This window comes from Podarcis tiliguerta, assembly GCF_965153285.1.
Source record: "Podarcis tiliguerta genome assembly, chromosome: 1".
NCBI lineage: Eukaryota > Metazoa > Chordata > Lepidosauria > Squamata > Lacertidae > Podarcis > Podarcis tiliguerta.
In genome coordinates, this window is record NC_139534.1 from 74,520,889 (window position 1) to 74,539,338 (window position 18,450).

General features: G+C 43.8%; 1 protein-coding gene and 1 long non-coding RNA gene across 3 annotated transcripts in view; one reads left to right on the forward strand and one right to left on the reverse strand.

Moving 5' to 3' along the window:
* The window catches only part of ANO3 (anoctamin 3), a 230,818-nt gene extending 217,039 nt beyond the window's left edge, over positions 1 to 13,779 (reverse strand). For both annotated transcript variants that reach the window (XM_083428089.1, XM_083428088.1), the window contains exon 1: positions 13,229 to 13,779. In XM_083428089.1, the coding sequence (XP_083284215.1) occupies positions 13,229 to 13,382 (154 nt within the window). In that variant the 5' untranslated portion in view covers positions 13,383 to 13,779. The remainder of the gene's footprint in view (positions 1 to 13,228) is intronic.
* On the forward strand, positions 161 to 17,797 carry LOC310682520. The gene is made up of 3 exons (XR_014513929.1): positions 161 to 528; positions 16,757 to 16,852; positions 17,689 to 17,797. It is a non-coding gene; the product is annotated as an uncharacterized lncRNA (long non-coding RNA).
* The last annotated feature ends 653 nt before the right edge of the window (positions 17,798 to 18,450 follow it).

The following is an 18,450-nucleotide window of genomic DNA, read 5'->3' on the forward strand; positions in this document are numbered from 1 at the left end:
ATTATGGTCTTTGTTAACTTGTAGGAAGCAGCTCTGAAGCAACATCCATATATATATGGGACCTGTGACAAAATACTGCTGTGGGTCCTGACCTCTAATAGGAGTGCTCCTGGTCAGATTTTAGCCAGCCTCTTTCCCCACTGGGATACAAAAAAAAAACTGCACAGAGCTGAAGTAGCAGCTGTGGGGAGCAAAAGAAAGCTCTCTCACTTCTGCCTTTGCCCCCTACTCCTCCCCAGGAGGCAGTGATGGCAACCATGATGGTTGGCTTTAAAAGAGGATCATGGAGGAGAGGGCGATCAACAGCTACTAGGTCAGATGGCTGTGCTCTACCTCCACAGTTGGAGACAGCAATGCTTCAGAATACCAGTTGCTGGAAACCATGGGAGAGGAGAGGGCCTTTGTGCTCATGTTCTGCTCCCTGATTCCCACAGGCATCTGGTTGGCCACTGTGAGAATGGGACACTGGACTGGATGGGCCGTTAGCCTGATCCAACAGGTTATTCTTACGTTCTCCACTCTCATGAGGTATGCAGAGTTTTTGCTTTCTTTGAGGGCTTTTGTATCTTCTTTCATTTTTAAGTTTTCATTTTTTTCTTTTTTTGGGGGGGGGGGTTGTATCTCTTTTCATTATTATCATCACTGTATATTTTATTTTTCTTGAGCATGCTTTGGAGTTCTTCTGAGTCCCCTGTTGCATATTTATTTGTGTTTGGGTGCTGCTGTTTTCAGTATATAAGCAATAGCACTCTACCCCTGAAGAAAAAGATGAACGAAGATGACCCTACCAATTATGCTTAAGGACGTTTCTTCTTTTCTTGCCTTACATTATGCCTTTTAAAATCAGGGGTGGATGATTCTCTCAGTGTTAGTTTCTCTGCATTATTTTTTTCCAGTCTTCTGTTCAGTTCACCACATTTCTGTATGAGTTTTCACTTTAAAAAAAATCCTCATTAAAGTCTGTTAGCATTTTTGTGTATATTTGTCCCAATATGCCCATGCTTGTGAGCCATCTTTCCTAATATAATTCAGTAATCAGTTAGGGTTGCCATATTTCAAAAAGTGAAAATCTGGATACAAAAGTTGTTGAGCTCTTTTTCTTTTTCTTTTGGCCCAAAGTTGTTAGGCAAAATCTCCAAGAAAAAAAATAGGTTTTAAACCTTTTTTAAAAAGGAAAATCACACAAAACCCCAACACTGCTGATATGGACTGCCAAGGCACCTGGGTTTTCCCAGACATTTTTAGCCACATTTAGACAATTCCACCCAGACGCCATTTTTGAGGGACAAATCCTGGGAAATTTGGGACGCATGGCAGCCTTATAATCAATGCATTTTTATGCACACTTCTCTCTAATACATACATTTTTGTAAACATATTTTTGCAGAAGAATTGCACTGCAAAATTTAGAGAAGTTTTTTCATCTACATTTGTGGGGGGGGGGGGATTAGGCAAACTAGGCGCACAGAACCAAATTTCTCCCCTGTTCTCTAATTTTGCATATAGCACTGCTTTTTGTTAGTGTTCTATTAGCCTATAGAATAAAAACAAGCCTGAAAAGGCAGTGTTAGGAAGGGAAGCCTTTCCATTTCAAAAATGTCAGGGATATTGTCCTTTTTTGAGGAGTTTAGATGGCTGAGTCTGTGTCTGCTGACATAGGCAAGCTGTCGCCACAGAAGAGGAGAGGGCTTGAGTATAGAGGGGGCTGAGTCACTGGTAACCAAGAAACAAACTCTTGCTGAGACTGAGAGAGAAAGACAGACAGACAGACAGAAAGGGAGTGAGAGGGAGGTCTGAGACAAATTACCTATTCCTCCTAGCCATACACCAGCATATCCTGATATGTCGACCAACACAATTCAATACCTGCTGAATCAGCCAATGCCATTTACATATTTTGCATGCCAACCAGTGCCGCCTACTATACAGCATGCTCTAGGAAAGATGGCCTGTCATAACAAAAAAGACAGCTGCCTGTTGCTGTTCCGTCATAAATCACTGTACAGTTTTTCTTTAAATAGACTTGGATTTGTGGAACTGCCCCCCTGTCCCCATCTTAAAAGTAAATAGTTCATTAGTGGGAGGAAGAGCACACAAGAGAAATAGGGCCTTTGGGAAACATTAAACTTCTATATCCAGCGTAGTTTCCATCTGTTTCAGCCATGCAAGGATGTAAGTCATGAACCTTGAGGGCAGAGGTCAATGACTCAGCACGTTAGACTTCTGTGTGAGCTTTAAATTACCCACTGGCAATGAACCCTCGGCATTTGAGGAAAGAGTATTTAAACTCTTTAGTCATATAAATCCCCCCTCTCTAATATATATGAAAGCTGCATCCACCGCCCCCCCCCCAAAAAAAATCAAGACAAAGATCTTTAATATTAGCGCAATGTGGTCCTTCAACATGACTAGAAGTGACTGGGGCTTTCATGTTGGTACCAAAGGGATTAACTTGTTATTTTAGCATCTAATTCAATTTTCTCTCTCTCTTTTTAAGAGCCAGTGAATGTACTGATATTGCCAGAATCCCATGGATCATTGCATGCAAGGGCTGCCATGATCTAGCTGCCTAGGGACACAAGGCCACAAAGTGGATTATGTTCCTAGGGGGAAATATGTTTTATCAATTGTTATTTATTTATTTTCATTTCTATATTGCCTATCCTCTTACAGTAGCTTAGTGGAAACCATGTAAGACTTCAACCGATACAATAAAAGCATCTACAGAGCACATTTTTACCTAGTGCAATACCAGCAGCTGAAATCTGAGTAAACATTCATGTTTCAAAGGCCCAGATGAACAGCAATATCTTTAACTGGCCCCTAAATACCATCAGCATAGGGAACAGACATACACTGTCAGGGAGGAAGTTTCACAAATGAGGGCCTGCCATGGAGAACACCAGTCATTACTCACCACCCTGCAGACCATAGAAGTACAGTGGTACCTCAGGTTACATACGCTTCAGGTTACATACGCTTCAGGTTACAGACTCCACTAACCCAGAAATAGTGCTTCAGGTTAAGAACTTTGCTTCAGGATGAGAACAGAAATTGTTCTCCCGTGGTGCGGCAGCAGCAGGAGGCCCCATTAGCTAAAGTGGTGCTTCAGGTTAAGAACAGTTTCAGGTTAAGTACGGACCTCCGGAACGAATTAAGTACTTAACCTGAGGTACCACTGTAAATAGGAATCCACCTTATATCTCCATATAAGGTGAACAATCCTACTATATGTCCCCCCCAAAATGGCCTAGAAACAAAATGGAAAGATTCTGGAAGACCATTCGTTTATCTACATTGTCTGCACTGACTGGAATTGGTTCTCCAGGGTTTCAGGCATGGTTCGTGTTAAATATTCATGTAGTCTGTTTTTGCCTGAGCTTGAGTCTGGACTAAGGATTCTGAGCTCCTGTGTTCTAATTCAATACATGATATCCAATCACAGAACATTTCAGGATTTGGGCCTCTGCCATTGGCCCTTAAACTCTGAGTCATGAGTCGCAGCTTGGAAGTTTAGACAGCCAATCACGTTGGGAGTGGGAGTGGCCCAGGTCTTCAGAAATGTATATGAGCAGTTCTTGCTGTTATCACTGTGTCTTGCCTCATGGGAACCCACCTACACTTCAGGTTTCTTCCAATTGTAACTGGAGATACCAGGGGAAGTGGGGGGGGGGGAGAGGCAAAAATTGAACAGGTGGAGCCTTTTCTAGTATGGAAATACAATTATAGGAAATGCTTCATCTGTTGACATTCTGTCTGCAAGACATCTTATTACACCCATCCACAATGAGGATACAAATTTGCATATTACACAAAGCATATGCTAATGTTGCACAAATCTGTGACCTCTTTTGCAAGTCAAGCAGAGACCCTAATCTGCTTCTAGGTCTAGAAAATCCTGTTGGCATCCCTGCTTAGATATATTTTAATTTTATTTATTTATTTTTACATTCAGTGATCTTAGAGGAGGAACTAAAATGACAGCTATCTCGGGCAGGAAAGGTTTGATGGGCATGGCTCCTGTTTTCTTTCCAGGCTTCCAGGGTCTTTCCATTCTATCCCTAGGCCGTTTATTTGGGACATATAGTAGGATTGTTCACATGTTACAGGAACAAAAGTACAAGCTGTCTCTCTCTATGACATTGTCCTCATTTTTTAAAATGATGAGAATTTTTTCCTGACAGCCAATCTCAACTTTGTTAACACTGGTGACAATGTACTGAGCTACCTTCAGAATTAAGAGTCTCAATGTTAGCCATTTCCTTTTTAAAATGACACGCATGAGTAGGGATAGTAGACTGTCTCTTCATTTTACTTCTTATGCTCAAGGCTCTTATTACAAGGATGTGATGCTAATTGAACATTACACTTCCATTTGGACTCCTAGGTAAAGTCCAAATTAAAAATGACAACAGCTCAGTAAGACATCTATAGTTATCCTGCTACCTATCAGTAATAATGAAATGGGTTTCACAGAATCCAGAGGTCAGAGAGACTTCTAATAATTTATATTCTACTTTGCAAGTCCACTACATAATTATTTTTCTTGGCAGCTTTGAACTTGGCCTTGTGTTCCTGGTCACAGCTCATTGAAAAAGATGGCTGCTGAATATTGATCTTAATTGCATTAGCTGTCACAAGAACAAATAAATGCTTGAAATACAATTTCCCACCATTTTCACTCTTCATCATTATATATAATATGAGTGAAAATGGTGGGAAATTGTATTTCAAGCATTTATTGCAAAAATGAAAACCAGGCCAAGTAGACTGAACCCAAGACTTTCATAATCTGGGTCCAAAACTGAATACTCGTAGCCAGTGCTATTTTTCTAGAAAAAGAGGTGCTAGAACTCACCATGAACACCTCCCTCGTTCTCTTTGAATGGCAATGGCGCCAGCCTGAGAGGTGCCAGAACTGAGTTCCAGCAAGTTCTGGCTGAAAAATGGCCTGCTTGTAGCAGATTTGAATACTATGTTCAGTCATGTTGCTTACATTTGAAAACCCAAAGAAGCCAATTGACCAACAGGGTTCTGGAAACTATAGCAACTATAGTCAACAGCATGAAAAACCCATTCACTTAGCTGTGAAGTCATGGATGGCCTCAAGCAAACCTCATTTTCCTCGGTTTCAGCTTCTCCCATTTCTTAGAACCAAACTAAGATGACACATTACCATGCAATTAGCAACTGAGGGAGCAGAGGGTTAAAGCAAATGACCCCAACCCCAACCCTCCCCCCATGCCAAGATCCCAAATACAGATCAGACCTGAAAAAATTATAACCATTTTTACTTTCACCATTAATTGTACATCAATTACTATGTTCTGTACATTTTTCTCCCCCAAATCCATAAGCCTTCCACACATTTGATTTTAACAGCAGTTGACAAGCTTCCGTTACAAAAGCAAATATTGTTAAATACTCTTCATTCCACTTAATAGGGGAAGGAATACATACTGATTAAGAACCTCAAGTGTTTGAAAATAGCCAACCACAAAATGTCAAGCAACTTTGTCTGTTAAAATCCATCACAACATAAACAAACATGTTGTTATAAATCAGGTAGTTTAGTCAAATCTGTTTCAGATATACCGTATTTTTCGCCCCATAGGACGCACCGGCCCATAGGACGCACCATGTTTTTTTGGGGGGGAAATAAAGAAAAAAATTTTTATTTCCCCCTCAGGCGCTTGTGGGGCCAGGAGCGGGGAGAAGCGCTTTTCTCCCCACCGCCAGCCTTCACATCAGGTCCGGGGACAGGGGGAAGACTCGCCGCGCCTCCCAGCTGTCCCCGGAGCTTGCGGGCAGGCCGCGGGGAGAAGCGCTCTTCTCCCCGCCGCCAGCCTTCACATCAGGTCCGGGGACAGCGGGAAGACGCGCCGCACCTCGCCCCTGTCCCCGGAGCATGTGGGGCAGGCAGCGGGGAGAAGCGCTCTTCTCCCCGCCGCCAGCCTTCACATCAGGTCCGGGGACAGGGGGAAGACGCGCCCCGCCTCCCCCCTGTCCCCGGAGCTTGCGGGGCAGGCAGCGGGGAGAAGCGCTCTTCTCCCCGCCGCCAGCCTTCACATCAGGTCCGGGGACAGGGGGAAGACGCGCCGCACCTCGCCCCTGTCCCCGGAGCTTCCGGGGCAGGCAGCGGGGAGAAGCGCTCTTCTCCCCGCTGCCAGCCTTCACGTCAGGTCTGGGGACAGGGGGAAGACGCGCCGTGCCTCCCCCCTGTCCCCGGAGCTTGCGGGGCAGGCAGCGGGGAGAAGCGCTCTTCTCCCCGCCGCCAGCCTTCACGTCAGGTCCGGGGACAGGGGGAAGACGCGCCGCGCCTCCCCCCTGTCCCCGGAGCTTGCGGGGCAGGCAGCGGGGAGAAGCGCTCTTCTCCCCGCCGCCAGCCTTCACGTCAGGTCCGGGGACAGGGGGAAGACGCGCCGTGCCTCCCCCCTGTCCCCGGAGCTTGCGGGGCAGGCAGCGGGGAGAAGCGCTCTTCTCCCCGCCGCCAGCCTTCACGTCAGGTCCAGGGACAGGGGGAAGACGCGCCGCGCCTCCCCCCTGTCCCCGGAGCTTGCGGGGCAGGCAGCGGGGAGAAGCGCTCTTCTCCCCGCCGCCAGCCTTCACATCAGGTCCGGGGACAGGGGGAAGACGCACCGCGCCTCGCCCCTGTCCCCGGAGCTTGCGGGGCAGGCAGCGGGGAGAAGAGCTCTTCTCCCCACCGCCAGCCTTCACGTCAGGTCCGGGGACAGGGGGAAGACGCGCCGCGCCTCCCCCCTGTCCCCGGAGCTTGCGGGGCAGGCAGCGGGGAGAAGCGCTCTTCTCCCCGCCGCCAGCCTTCACGTCAGGTCCGGGGACAGGGGGAAGACGCGCCGCGGCTCCTCGCTGTCCCCGGAGCTTGCGGGGCTGGCGGCGGGGAGAAGCACGCATCTCCCCGCCGTCAGCCTCTAAACCACATAGGGAGACAGCGGGATGGCGGCGTTCCGCCTCCCTGCTGTCCCCCGACCTTGTGGGGCTGGCGCTGCGGCTCTCCTGAAGCCTGGAGAGTGAGAGGGGTTGGTGCGCACCGACCCCTCTCGCTCTCCAGGCTTCAGCGAAAGCCTGCATTCGCCCCATAAGATGCACACACATTTCCCCTTCATTTTTGGAGGGGAAAAAGTGCGTCCTATAGGGCGAAAAATACGGTATATTAGGCTGGTTAGCACATAGTGCTAAACCATAGTTTAATATTACAAGAATGAGTCCCCAGGACTCAATCACTCTCCATTCCCCTGGAAAGGCTTTGAGGAGGAGGTTTGAACTTGAGTATCCACAAATTGCCATCACAGGTGAGGGTTCAGATGACATGTTAAACTGTGATTAATCTAAAATTAACATGGAAGCTTCTGATCTCCTTGTAGTTGTATCAGAGAAAGAGAGGAGAGGAACAGGAGGAGCACATAAGCCCACACAGGGCGAGTTTTACCCAGAAGCACAGCATTTGCTCAACCTTATTGTTTGGACTACTTCTCACGAAAGATTTCAACCTTGTGTATGGTTTCTTAAAAGGGACATGTTGTTCCATAAGTTATGAAATGGCCTAGATGTTTTAAGCAATGTTATTCTCTCTCTCTCTCTTCAACACACATGAAAATTGAAAATACAGTGGTACCTTGGAAGTTGAACGGAATCTGTCCCGGAAGACCGTTTGACTTCTAAAACGTTTGGAAACCAAGGCACAGCTTCCGATTGGCTGCAGGAAGCTCCTGAAGCCAACTGGAAGCTGCAGAAGTCGCATTGGATGTTCGGGTTCCAAAGAACGTTCAAAAACTGGAACAATCACTTCTGGTTTTCGATCATTCGGGAGTCAAAACGTTTGACTCCCAAGGCATTTGAAAACCAAGGTACGACTGTATGAACCTGATAGCTTCTCACAATGTATATTAAATATGAAAAGTTATATCTGACACACACATGAATGTTACATTTCTGTACCGAGATGTGCATGTTTGAATATAAAAACAGAACATCATGCCTAAGATAATCTCAAGCTCTGACAGCACTAAATAACTTTCAGAAAGTGCCTCTGTGTGAAGCAGAATTAACCAGATACAGGTTTAGCATGTTAGTAAAAACTGGGCTTTGAGATGCTGCCTAGAAACAATCAATGAACCAAGAAAATAAGGAATTATATTTTGGCTGCAGTAACAAAGCCCCATTTTTATCAATGGTGATGGCTCGGTATGTGTAAATCTCTCCTAGGAGACAATATTTGGAATGCCAGACAGAATTTGTTTACAGTGATTCATTCAAACCTTAGCTAAACCATAGCAACATATATATCAAATGACTTTCTTCCTACTTTAAACCTCAGAGAGAGAATTATAGTGCCATTTGAAAAGAAAAGCAACCCTCAGGAATCTGATTAAGATAAAGTTCTGGTGCTCTGAAAACGTTGATAATAAATGCTGTCACTTTTTCAACTCATCTCTCATTGTACTTTGGTCATTCTTTGCAAGAGCAACATTCATCAACATGATACACATTGTTGTTAAGTTGCTTTTTAATCCATCTGCTGTGAGAAAATAATGCTTAACTGATCGGGGTCACTCTTGGGAAAGCTTATGATAAGATCATCAGCATCTCATTAACTTCAGGAAGCCTTTGGAGCTTGCAAATTGATTTAGGGAATCAGCCTTATACAGGGATATGATTTCAGGCCCACCCCAAATACCAGCAACAACCACTATAATGGGAGGTGCTTAAGAACATCAGTTTGAAAAGACTTTGTATTATGTTAGACATGTCCAGCAAATCTCTTCTGCATCTGAAAATGTTGTTGTGGGAAGGGTTCTAGGTTATTCTACATACAAGACTGCTGAGATTTTAGGAGCAGGTCAACATATTTGCTTCTCCCTTTCTCCCAAGAAGACACTTTTTTAACTCTCACCATGTTTTTGTAACTGCGGATGACTTACAATTGACTTAGACAGAGCCTGAAATATGATTCCCAAGTTGGCGAAGCAGGCTGGTTCTCACATATTACCCCCCCCCACCCCACCCCCACACCCATATAGTCTGGTGAGCAGTGGCAGGGGGTGATATAGTTGGATAGGACTGGTGTCCAGGTGGATATAAATCTTTTTCTGATCCTCCATCTAACCTGCAGGTACCTAGCGGCCTGACTGTGTTATTTTCAGGGCAAGCCCACCCATAAGGCAAGGTGAGGCTATTTAGCAGTGTCTGTGAATGCATTCATATTGGGTATTTGTAATTTCCTTCTCTGGTGATTAAGCAGACATGTGAACAATTGCAAGTTATGCAGTATTTTCATATGGTTGCCAACTGATCATTGGTAGTGGTGGGGAAAGCTGCCTTGTCCTATTACGTTAACATCAGTTCAATGTGCAGAAATTAGCAGTGAAACTATTATTGCAGAAGAAATATTATTGCTTGTAGTGTCAGTTTCTGAAGATCAAATTGTTGAAGACAGGACTAAAAGGTTCAGGTTCAAAAGCTGGCAATCTTATTGTCTTTGCAGTGCAACACTAACTTTGGCTTAGACTTGCAGACCAGTGTTGGAGGAGGAGTAAAATAGTTCTCAGGCATCTATGCACATGGTGTCAGGATGGGAAAGAGCTGAAGAGGCAGATGGGAGGTCAGCTATAATAAGAAGCAAGAGCGAGAAGACAAGGTGGAAGTTCAGCACTAGTCTGGCAAGTTCACAGACACATCCCTAGATAGACAAAACTCTTGCCAAGCGCCATGAGGTTTGGGGAAATGTTTCAAGCAGATCCATGCGTCTTTAAGAAATGAAAAAAAATGATGGTGTTGAAGTAAAAACACAGAAGAATATTACCAGACTCAGCCTTAGCTGCAAGATAACGGTAATGAAGTAAACTCAAAGCTTTAAAAAGTGTTTCAAAAGGGGCCTATCATTGGCTGCCGTGATGCAACATCGCTCAGCTGTCATTGTGAGCAGCAACATTCAGGACTAGAGAGTCAGCAAAAATATTGCCTGAAGTTTGGCTATACCTTGCACTATGTTGAGAAATTAGACACAAGATGTCCATACTTTAGTGCAGGCGTGGATAATCTCAGGCTTGGAGGTCAAGCATGACCCTCCATGCCACACAATCTGGCCCTCGGGGGTCATCACAAGCCCCTCTTTCCCTGGGCCACACCCCTCACCAGCTTGCTCCACATCCTCCACAAGTATTTTTGCTTTGTTGGAATATGCCTTAATTCAAACATTTCTGCTATGATATGCTTAAGGTTAGAAAGTGCAATTGCTAAGTCAAGTTCAGGGGAAAACAAGAACCCAAATCCATTTGCTTCAAGCTGTATCTGCATGTGCATGTTAAGTACAGCTTACTATAGTTTACATTTATGTCCTATTCCTATGAGATGGTTACTCTTTCCACTAAACGAAAGCAGATCCATGTTTACATTCAGGTGTGGTGTGCTTCTTTTGCTTGTACTTCCTGGGGGAAACAAGTGATTATACATCAGGTGCAGACATAAGTCAGTCAGAGACATCCCCTGTGAGTCATGTAAGATGACATTCATTATGAAATAGGCTGCGTACTACAGTTAAGGAAGGCAAAGTAGAGATCCAAACTGCAGTTCTTCAGTGAGTGAGCCAGGAATAACGTGAATGGAGTTAATTGGGGGTGGGTGGGTACATACACTCAACAATTCATTAAACAGATGCTCATGAACATTTGTGATATTGCATTGTATTTTTCTTATTTATTTTGAGACAGTAATTTCAAGATTCCGGCACCAAGAGACCTCTCAATAAAAAAGCAGGTTTTGCGTAGGCAAAAGAAACCCCTCTATAAAATTCAGATCTCAATCAATCTTCCACAAAACCTCTTGCAATGTGTCCTCATAACAGTCTGCTGGTGCTCTGGCACCAACTCACAAACTAGCAGCAGATCTTGGCCAGCTATTTCTAAATCACTATTTTAAAGCAGCAGACATCTATCCAATGTATAAAAGAGTCTAGGTTGGTGGCGGCATGTTTCAGATGGTCACACTTGGGATTAATGAGCCACAAATGTCTCACACAGAGATCTGTCACTCCTTCCTTCACAGCTCAGGAAATCGGACTAGGCAGCCTTTAATTAACCAAAGTTTCCCATTTCATCCAAACCTAGAAAATGCAGTTCCCCATTTTGGAACATGTCATGATATTAAATCAATTATAATATCCTAGTTTGTTATGAAACTGGCAACCATAGATTCCAATTTGGGTAGACACATAGATGACAAACTTGGCTGCCCCATCACAGCTTGGTTGTCTTCCACTCGCACCCACATTGGTGAAAGTTGATTCTATAAAGCTCATCTACAAGACCAATCATCATCATCTGCCCTACCATAATATGTGTGCAAATGTGTTGGCTGGGGTGGGGGAAGCCAATGATAAACAGAGAAAGTTGACATTGCACATGAGGCCTGCTGTCAAAGTAGATGGAGTCATGAAATTAGCAAGCCTTATATTGACCCTTCCCTTTCGCAATGGCCAAATGTGCGTGAGACCCATTCCTGGGAAGGATTGAGAATAATTGCAGAAGAAAAAGGGTTTCAGCTATTCTGTATAGAGACCCAGATAAATCTTTGAGGTTTTGTCATCTCATTTGAAAGTAATAATGATAATTTATTATTTATACCCCACCCATCTGGCTGGGTTTCCCCAGCCACTCTGGGCAGCTCCCAACCAAATGTTAAAAACACAAGACAGCATTAAACATTAAAGACTTCCCTAAACAGGACTTCAGGTGTCTTTTAAAAGTAAGATAGTTGCTAATCTCCTTGACATCTGATGGGAGGTCATTCCACAGGGCAGGCGCCACTACCGAGAAATCCCTCTGCCTGGTTCCCTATAACTTCACTTCTCGCAGTGAGGGAACTGCCAGAAGGCCCTTGGCACAGGACCTCAGTGTCCAGGCTGAACAATGGGGGTGGAGACACTCCTTCGGGTAAACAGGACCAAGGCAGTTTAGGGCCTTAAAGGTCAGCACCAACACTTTGAATTGTGCTCGGAAATGTACTGGGAGCCAATGCAGGTCTCTCAGGACCAGTGTTATATGGTCTCGACGGCCACTCCCAGTCACCAGTCTACCTGCCACATTCTGGATTAATTGCAGCTTCCGAGTCACCTTCAAAGGTAGCCCCATGTAGAGCACATTACAGTAGTCCAAGCAGGAGATAACTAGAGCATTCACCTCTCTGACGAGACAGTCTGTGGGCAGGTAGGGTCTCTGTCTGCATACCAGATGGAGCTGGTAGACAGCTGCCCTGGACACAGAATTGACCTGTGCCTCCATGGACAGCTATGAGTCCAGAATGACTCCCAGGCAGCACACCTGGTCCTTCAGGGGCACAGTTAACCCATTCAGGACTGGGGAGTCCTCCACACCAGCCTGTCCCCCAAGAACAGTAGTTCTGTCTTGTCAGGATTCAACCTCAATCCATTAGCTGCCATCCATCCTCCAACTGCCTCCAGACACACACAGGACCTTCACTGCCCTCAGTTGTTCTGATTTAAAAGAGAGGTAGAGCTGGGTATCATCTGCATATTGATGAACACCCCTGATGATCTCTCCCAGCAGCTTCATGTAGATGTTAAAAAGCATGGGGGAGAGGACGAAACAAGTGAGAGCCCAAGGGTCTGAACACTCACCCCCCAACACCACTTTCTGAACACTGCCCAGGAGGAAGGTGCGGAACCACTGTATAACAGTGCCCCCAGCTCCCAGCCCCTCTAGACGGTCCAGAAGGATGTTATGGTTGATGGTATCAAAGGCCACTGAGAGATCCAGCAGAACTAGGAAACAGCTCTCACCTTTGTCCCTAGCCCGCCAGAGATCATCAACCAGCGCAAAAATATATGAAGATGGACAATGTGGACGTCCTTATTGTATATACCACCAGCACCTGTTCCCCTGTGCCCCCTACCAGTTCAAAACGTTGATTAATTGCACAGATTGCAGCAATATAATAACACATTGTAGGACTAATACAAATCTTAAGTCTAATATAAAGTGCAGTCTTTCCAAATGCCTTTAAAAACAAACAGACCCAGAAGTCTTAAAGATCTAAATGGTCCATCTATTGGACAGGATGCCTTTAACCAGCCCTGTTAATTTATCCTGACACATATAACTGCTAGTTGTCAAAAGCCTGTTACACATGTGATTCCAGACACATAATTAGATAAAAAGATGGCACTTTAAAATGAATTTAAATTCAGGCTTACCACTGGGCAAAGAGACTGAAGAATGAAGTTCATGTTTGCACCAATCCACATGTGAATTGCTGAAGTTGGTCTCAAAAATTTCTGGCTGAGAATAACATCTGCCATCCACATCTTCAGGAGAGAGAGTGTCCAGTTCAATTTTCTCAAGTGACATTGCAAAAATAAAAGTAAAAATTTGATAAATGTTTCAGTTATCCGCTGGTTATGATGAAGTGACACCAGGTGGATCCATGGCTTGGCTGCCAAATAAAAACTTCAAGAAAATGGCCAGGGGTTCACAAAAACCCAGAATCAGTAATTCCAGTAAAGTGGGTGCAAGCTCAGGTACATCTCCTGGACTTCATAGTTTTCTCCCAGGATTAAAAATGAAACAAAACCCCAAACCCTATTCCTGTTAAGAAAGGTTTTCTATACTTGTGTGACAGCAGTGCTATGGTGTCTCTGTGTGGCTCCTGAAGAAATAAACAGGATAAGTGGAGACATCTGTATGCTTGCTAAGATCTGCTCTTAATAACTTTGTTTTAGCAGCCCTAATTCACATTTCAATTCTCATTTGTTGAGCTGGGAGGGGCTTAGTCATACCAATGAAAACAAGTGGATTCCACATTGCAGTAGGCAGCTGAAAAGTGGAAGTTAGTTATGCCAGAATTCCCAGACCTTCTCTCCTGGGAAATTTGTAGCAAGGTACCTAAAATCAAGAGAAAACATATGCCTGAGACCAAATGATATACAGCTGCAGAATCCATGCCCCCAAATACCAATGATTTTCAGCAGCCCAGCATTAAAAAACTAACCATTTCTTGTGTTTTTAATGCTATTATTATTATTATTATTATTATTATTATTATTATTATTATTATTATTTTATGCCAATTGGTGTGTGTCATTGTGGTTATACACCTTGTGCTTTTATGTGTGGAAAGGCAAGGTGTAAATATAAGAAATGAAAATGAATCAACAAGTAATTGTTAGGCTCACGTGTCTTATGGTTCTCATGATTTTAAGTAGAAGGTCATGATCACTGGTGTATTTTCACATTTACAAAGCAAAACTGCATACCCTGAAAGCATTGTTCATTACGGAATCCTGTGTACTTTTCTCAGGGCCTGCGTCAAAGTTTAGCAACCAATAAGCACTCAGCAATCCTCAGGAAATTGGCCAGTGACCCTTCAATGAATCAGAATCTATCTCTTACCTATTCCTGCCATAGAAAATGAGCTCCACTGACCCCTACACCATACATTTAAAGCACATGTCTTTCCCTGACAAAATTATGGGAAGTGAAGTTTGCTCTCCCACAGAGGTACAATGCCCAGCATTCTTAACAAACTACAGTTCCCATGAGTTTTTGAGGGAAGCCATGTGCTTTAAATGTATGCTGTGGATGTGACTCATTTCCAGAAGGAATGCACCATAGTATTCCTGATGTTTTTCCTCCACTTCTATCCCATATGCTGTGCAGATGTACAGAGCATCGCACATCAAAAGAACTTGTTTTCTTCTCCTCCCTCCCTTCAGTGCCTGCCCCACTTTCCAAGCCCAGATGAAGAGTGCTAAGAGAGGCACCTTCTGGCCACAGTAAGAAATTGCAACACAATGTAATACATGGACTTTGCGTTGAAGTTATTCTGGGGCCTTACGGTTTCCTGTACTCCACAGATGATGAAAATTAGGCCAAACATTGGTTGATAAACTAGCACCACATCAACGGCATTCCTAATGAACTATAACAAAACAAGAGGCAGTCACAAGGAAATAATGCATAGATACAAAAATTACCATCCCGTGTAGATTTTGGGTGCCTTCCACTGGACAAAATACAGTCCTTGGAGATCATAATTAAGTATATATTTTGCATGACATTTTTCCTTTATGGCAGAAAAAATAATCAAGAAAAAGGGAGGAAACATAGAAGCCAACGCTGTTATCCTGTGCAACTGATGTACTTATCTGACAGCAGTAAACTCAAATCTCTCCAAATCTCCTCAAGGCACAATTTCGTGATGCTTGTTTTGTGGATTGGATTCACAGATAGAGAGAATCCAATCCTTGCCAACAACAAGGTCTTGGGTTGATTAACATCCTATACCCTTTCAAATGTGTTGGTGGGAGAAGGTTCGGGGTGGGGGTGGGGGTGGGGTATTGATTTGGTTTGTTTTTGTTCTTTTTTATTATGTAATTATTATTATTATTATTATTATTATTATTATTATTATTATTATTTATATACTGCCCTATAGCCGGAGGTCTCAGGGCAGGTCACAGAAGAGATCAACATAAAAGCCACAATATATACAGTGGTACCTCGCAAGACGAATGCCTCGCAAGACGAAAAACTCGCAAGACGAAAGAGTTTTTTGTTTTCTGAGTTGCTTCGCAAGACGGATTTCCCTATGGGCTTGCTTCACAAGACGAAAACGTCTTGCGCCTTTTTTTTTAAAACTGCCAATGCATTCCTATGGGAAACCGTCAATACACCGTGGTGCTTCGCAAGACGAAAAAATTCACAAGACGAAAAAACTCGCAGAACGAATTAATTTCGTCTTGCGAGGCACCACTGTACAGTGCTTTTTTTTCCTTTTAAAAATGTTTAGGGGTACTCTCATTTTGCTACTCATATTGAAATACCGTACTCCCCCTCAATGAGGCCAAACTTAGATTCACAAAATGAATAGGGGTATGCGTACCCCCACGTCCCCCCAGAAAAAGCACTGAATATATATAATCAAAATAAAAACAACCCAATAATACCCTACCCAAAAAAAGAGCCACAGTTTAAAAGGGTATAGGATGTCAATCAGATCAACCAAAGGCCTGGTTACAAAGGAAGGTTTTTGCCTGGCGCCTAAAGGTGTATAATGAAGTGTTTTTATCTTGTACCTTTGTGCTGTGAACTGTCCTGAGATCTATAGAGGAACACATTTAATAAATAAAACATTGCACTCACTTTCAACTCCAAATGCTGGCTTTTTCTATTGAAGGAGGGCCCCCACCCCTTTGCCATCTTGCATTGAGCCCTTTAATCCCCCCCCCCCCAATGGCTAGCGCCGCTATTCCAAGAATGAGAAGCCTTGATTAAATCCCAACACTTGCTGGATTCAGGGATTAGAGGGGTATGGCGCCCATTTTAACACTCCAAACTTATAACATTATGTTTTCACTTGGAAAATGTAATCTCCTGCTAGAGGGGCACATAAATTGTTAAAGTAATTACGATATGCAAATTTAACTGCAAATGTTTCAGGTCCCATTACCTGGGACATTGCTAAAGCAACAAATGCACCCATGCTCCACACCAAGATGTGTTTTGTTACTATTGTTTTAATTCTCTAGAGTCTAGATGCTTCCTCAGTTTAGCACCAAAGTAAAAAGCCTAAGGGTGTTTATTCTGGTGCTGAAATGATTGACTCCTACCTTTTAATAAAAGTAGTCATCAAAAGCCCATCTCTGAAATGGCAAGGTTAACCGCCACCAATAGCATGTGAACTGAATATCGCCTTTGTAATTTTTAATTTTTTTTTTATAAAGAAAATGCAGGCCTATTCCTCAAAGACAAAGCTGCAGCTAGGGCCTGATTATTTGGATAAGCATTACATCTCTTTTTCAGCATTCTCGCCCTCAGAGGTAATTTTCTTTTCTTTCCTTTTAGTTCAGACAAGCTTTTATCCTTATTGTTGTGCAATGGAGAGAAAGCAGGGCTTGGAAGGCCTGGAATTAATTTCCACTTCTGAGAAGAGTTCTTTAGGTGGCCTTGAGCAAGTCATCTCTCTCAGTCTAAAGTGAGAGCGTTTGTGAAACTGGCAAAGTAATGATGAATGAGAGGAGGATCGTGGAATATGCTGCACTTGACAAGTGTTACATGAATATTTCATAGGATCACAGAATTGTAGAGTTGGAAGGAACACCAAGGGCCATCTAGTCCAACCGCCTAAAATGCAGGAATCTCAACTAAGGCAACCATGGCAGATGGCCATCTAACCTCTGCTGAAAAACCTCCAAGGAAGGAGAGACTACCACCTCCCGAGGGAGTCTGTTCCACTATCAAACAGCTTTTACTGTCATCCCTTTTCCATAAGAAGATACTTGAAAGAGTATCTATCTCCTGCCTGGCTCCCAACCTGCCTAGGTGTCCTCAAGAATGAGCAGAAGTCCAAGTTGGCATCCTATGCAACAAGTAACTCTATCGCCATTGCCATTTGGAAGATGTCCTATCTATTTCAAAAAATGACACAATGAACTTCCCTTCCTTTCTCCCCGAAATTACCGCACACATACCTATGTTTCACTTGGTTTTGGCACTCTGGGTGAATTATAGTTTTCATTCCATAGACTTCATGTTCCATTGGACAGTTCGCAATTGAACTGCAAATATTATATTATGTATAAGAGCTCCTCTTCACCAATTCTCACTCTCTCATTTGCCATCTGCCAGCTATGATAATAATTGTACTTCATTTCAGCCTAAAATACTCATCCATCACTTGAAGACCATAATTTCCCCTGCTGATCTGCTTGAATACAGCAGTTATGCCAAGACCAAAGAAGGACCACACAATTCATCACTAGAAAGAAGAAAAGTGATCCACGTCTCCTAATTCTCCTGGTAGAGTGCATATCTATTTTCTTCCCCCTGTTGTATTGTTTCTCATTTCTAAACAGAGCTGAATAGATTGTTTTATGTACAGTCATACCTTGGTTCTCAAACGCCTTGTAACTCGAACGCTTTGGCTGCCAAACGCCACAAACCCGGAAGTGAGTGTTCCAGTTTGCGAACTTTTTTTGGAAGCCGAATGTCCGACGCGGCTTCCGCAGCTTCCAATTGAGTGAAGGAAGTTCCTGCAACCAACCGGAAGCCACACCTTCATTTTTGAACGTTTTCAGAAGTCAAATGGACTTCTGGAACGGATTCCGTTTGAGAACCAAGGTACAGCTGTGCTTCTGGGGAAAAATGGGAAGAGGCGTGAAAAAATACAGTGGATTTTACTATAGTATTTACTTTGTGCCTGATTCCACAGGTGAAGAACTTTAGTACTTAGACAGGAAGAGGAAGTGGTTAGATGCAAGATGTTCTGAATACTAGTTGCTGGAAACCGAGTAGTCCCATTTTCAGGCTTCCACAGGTATCTGGTCCGCCACAGTGAGAACAGGATGCTGGGCTTCCTCACACAGTAGAAAGTTTCAGACCAGTTTTACATAGGTCAGTTTCCTGAGGGCATTCTCAG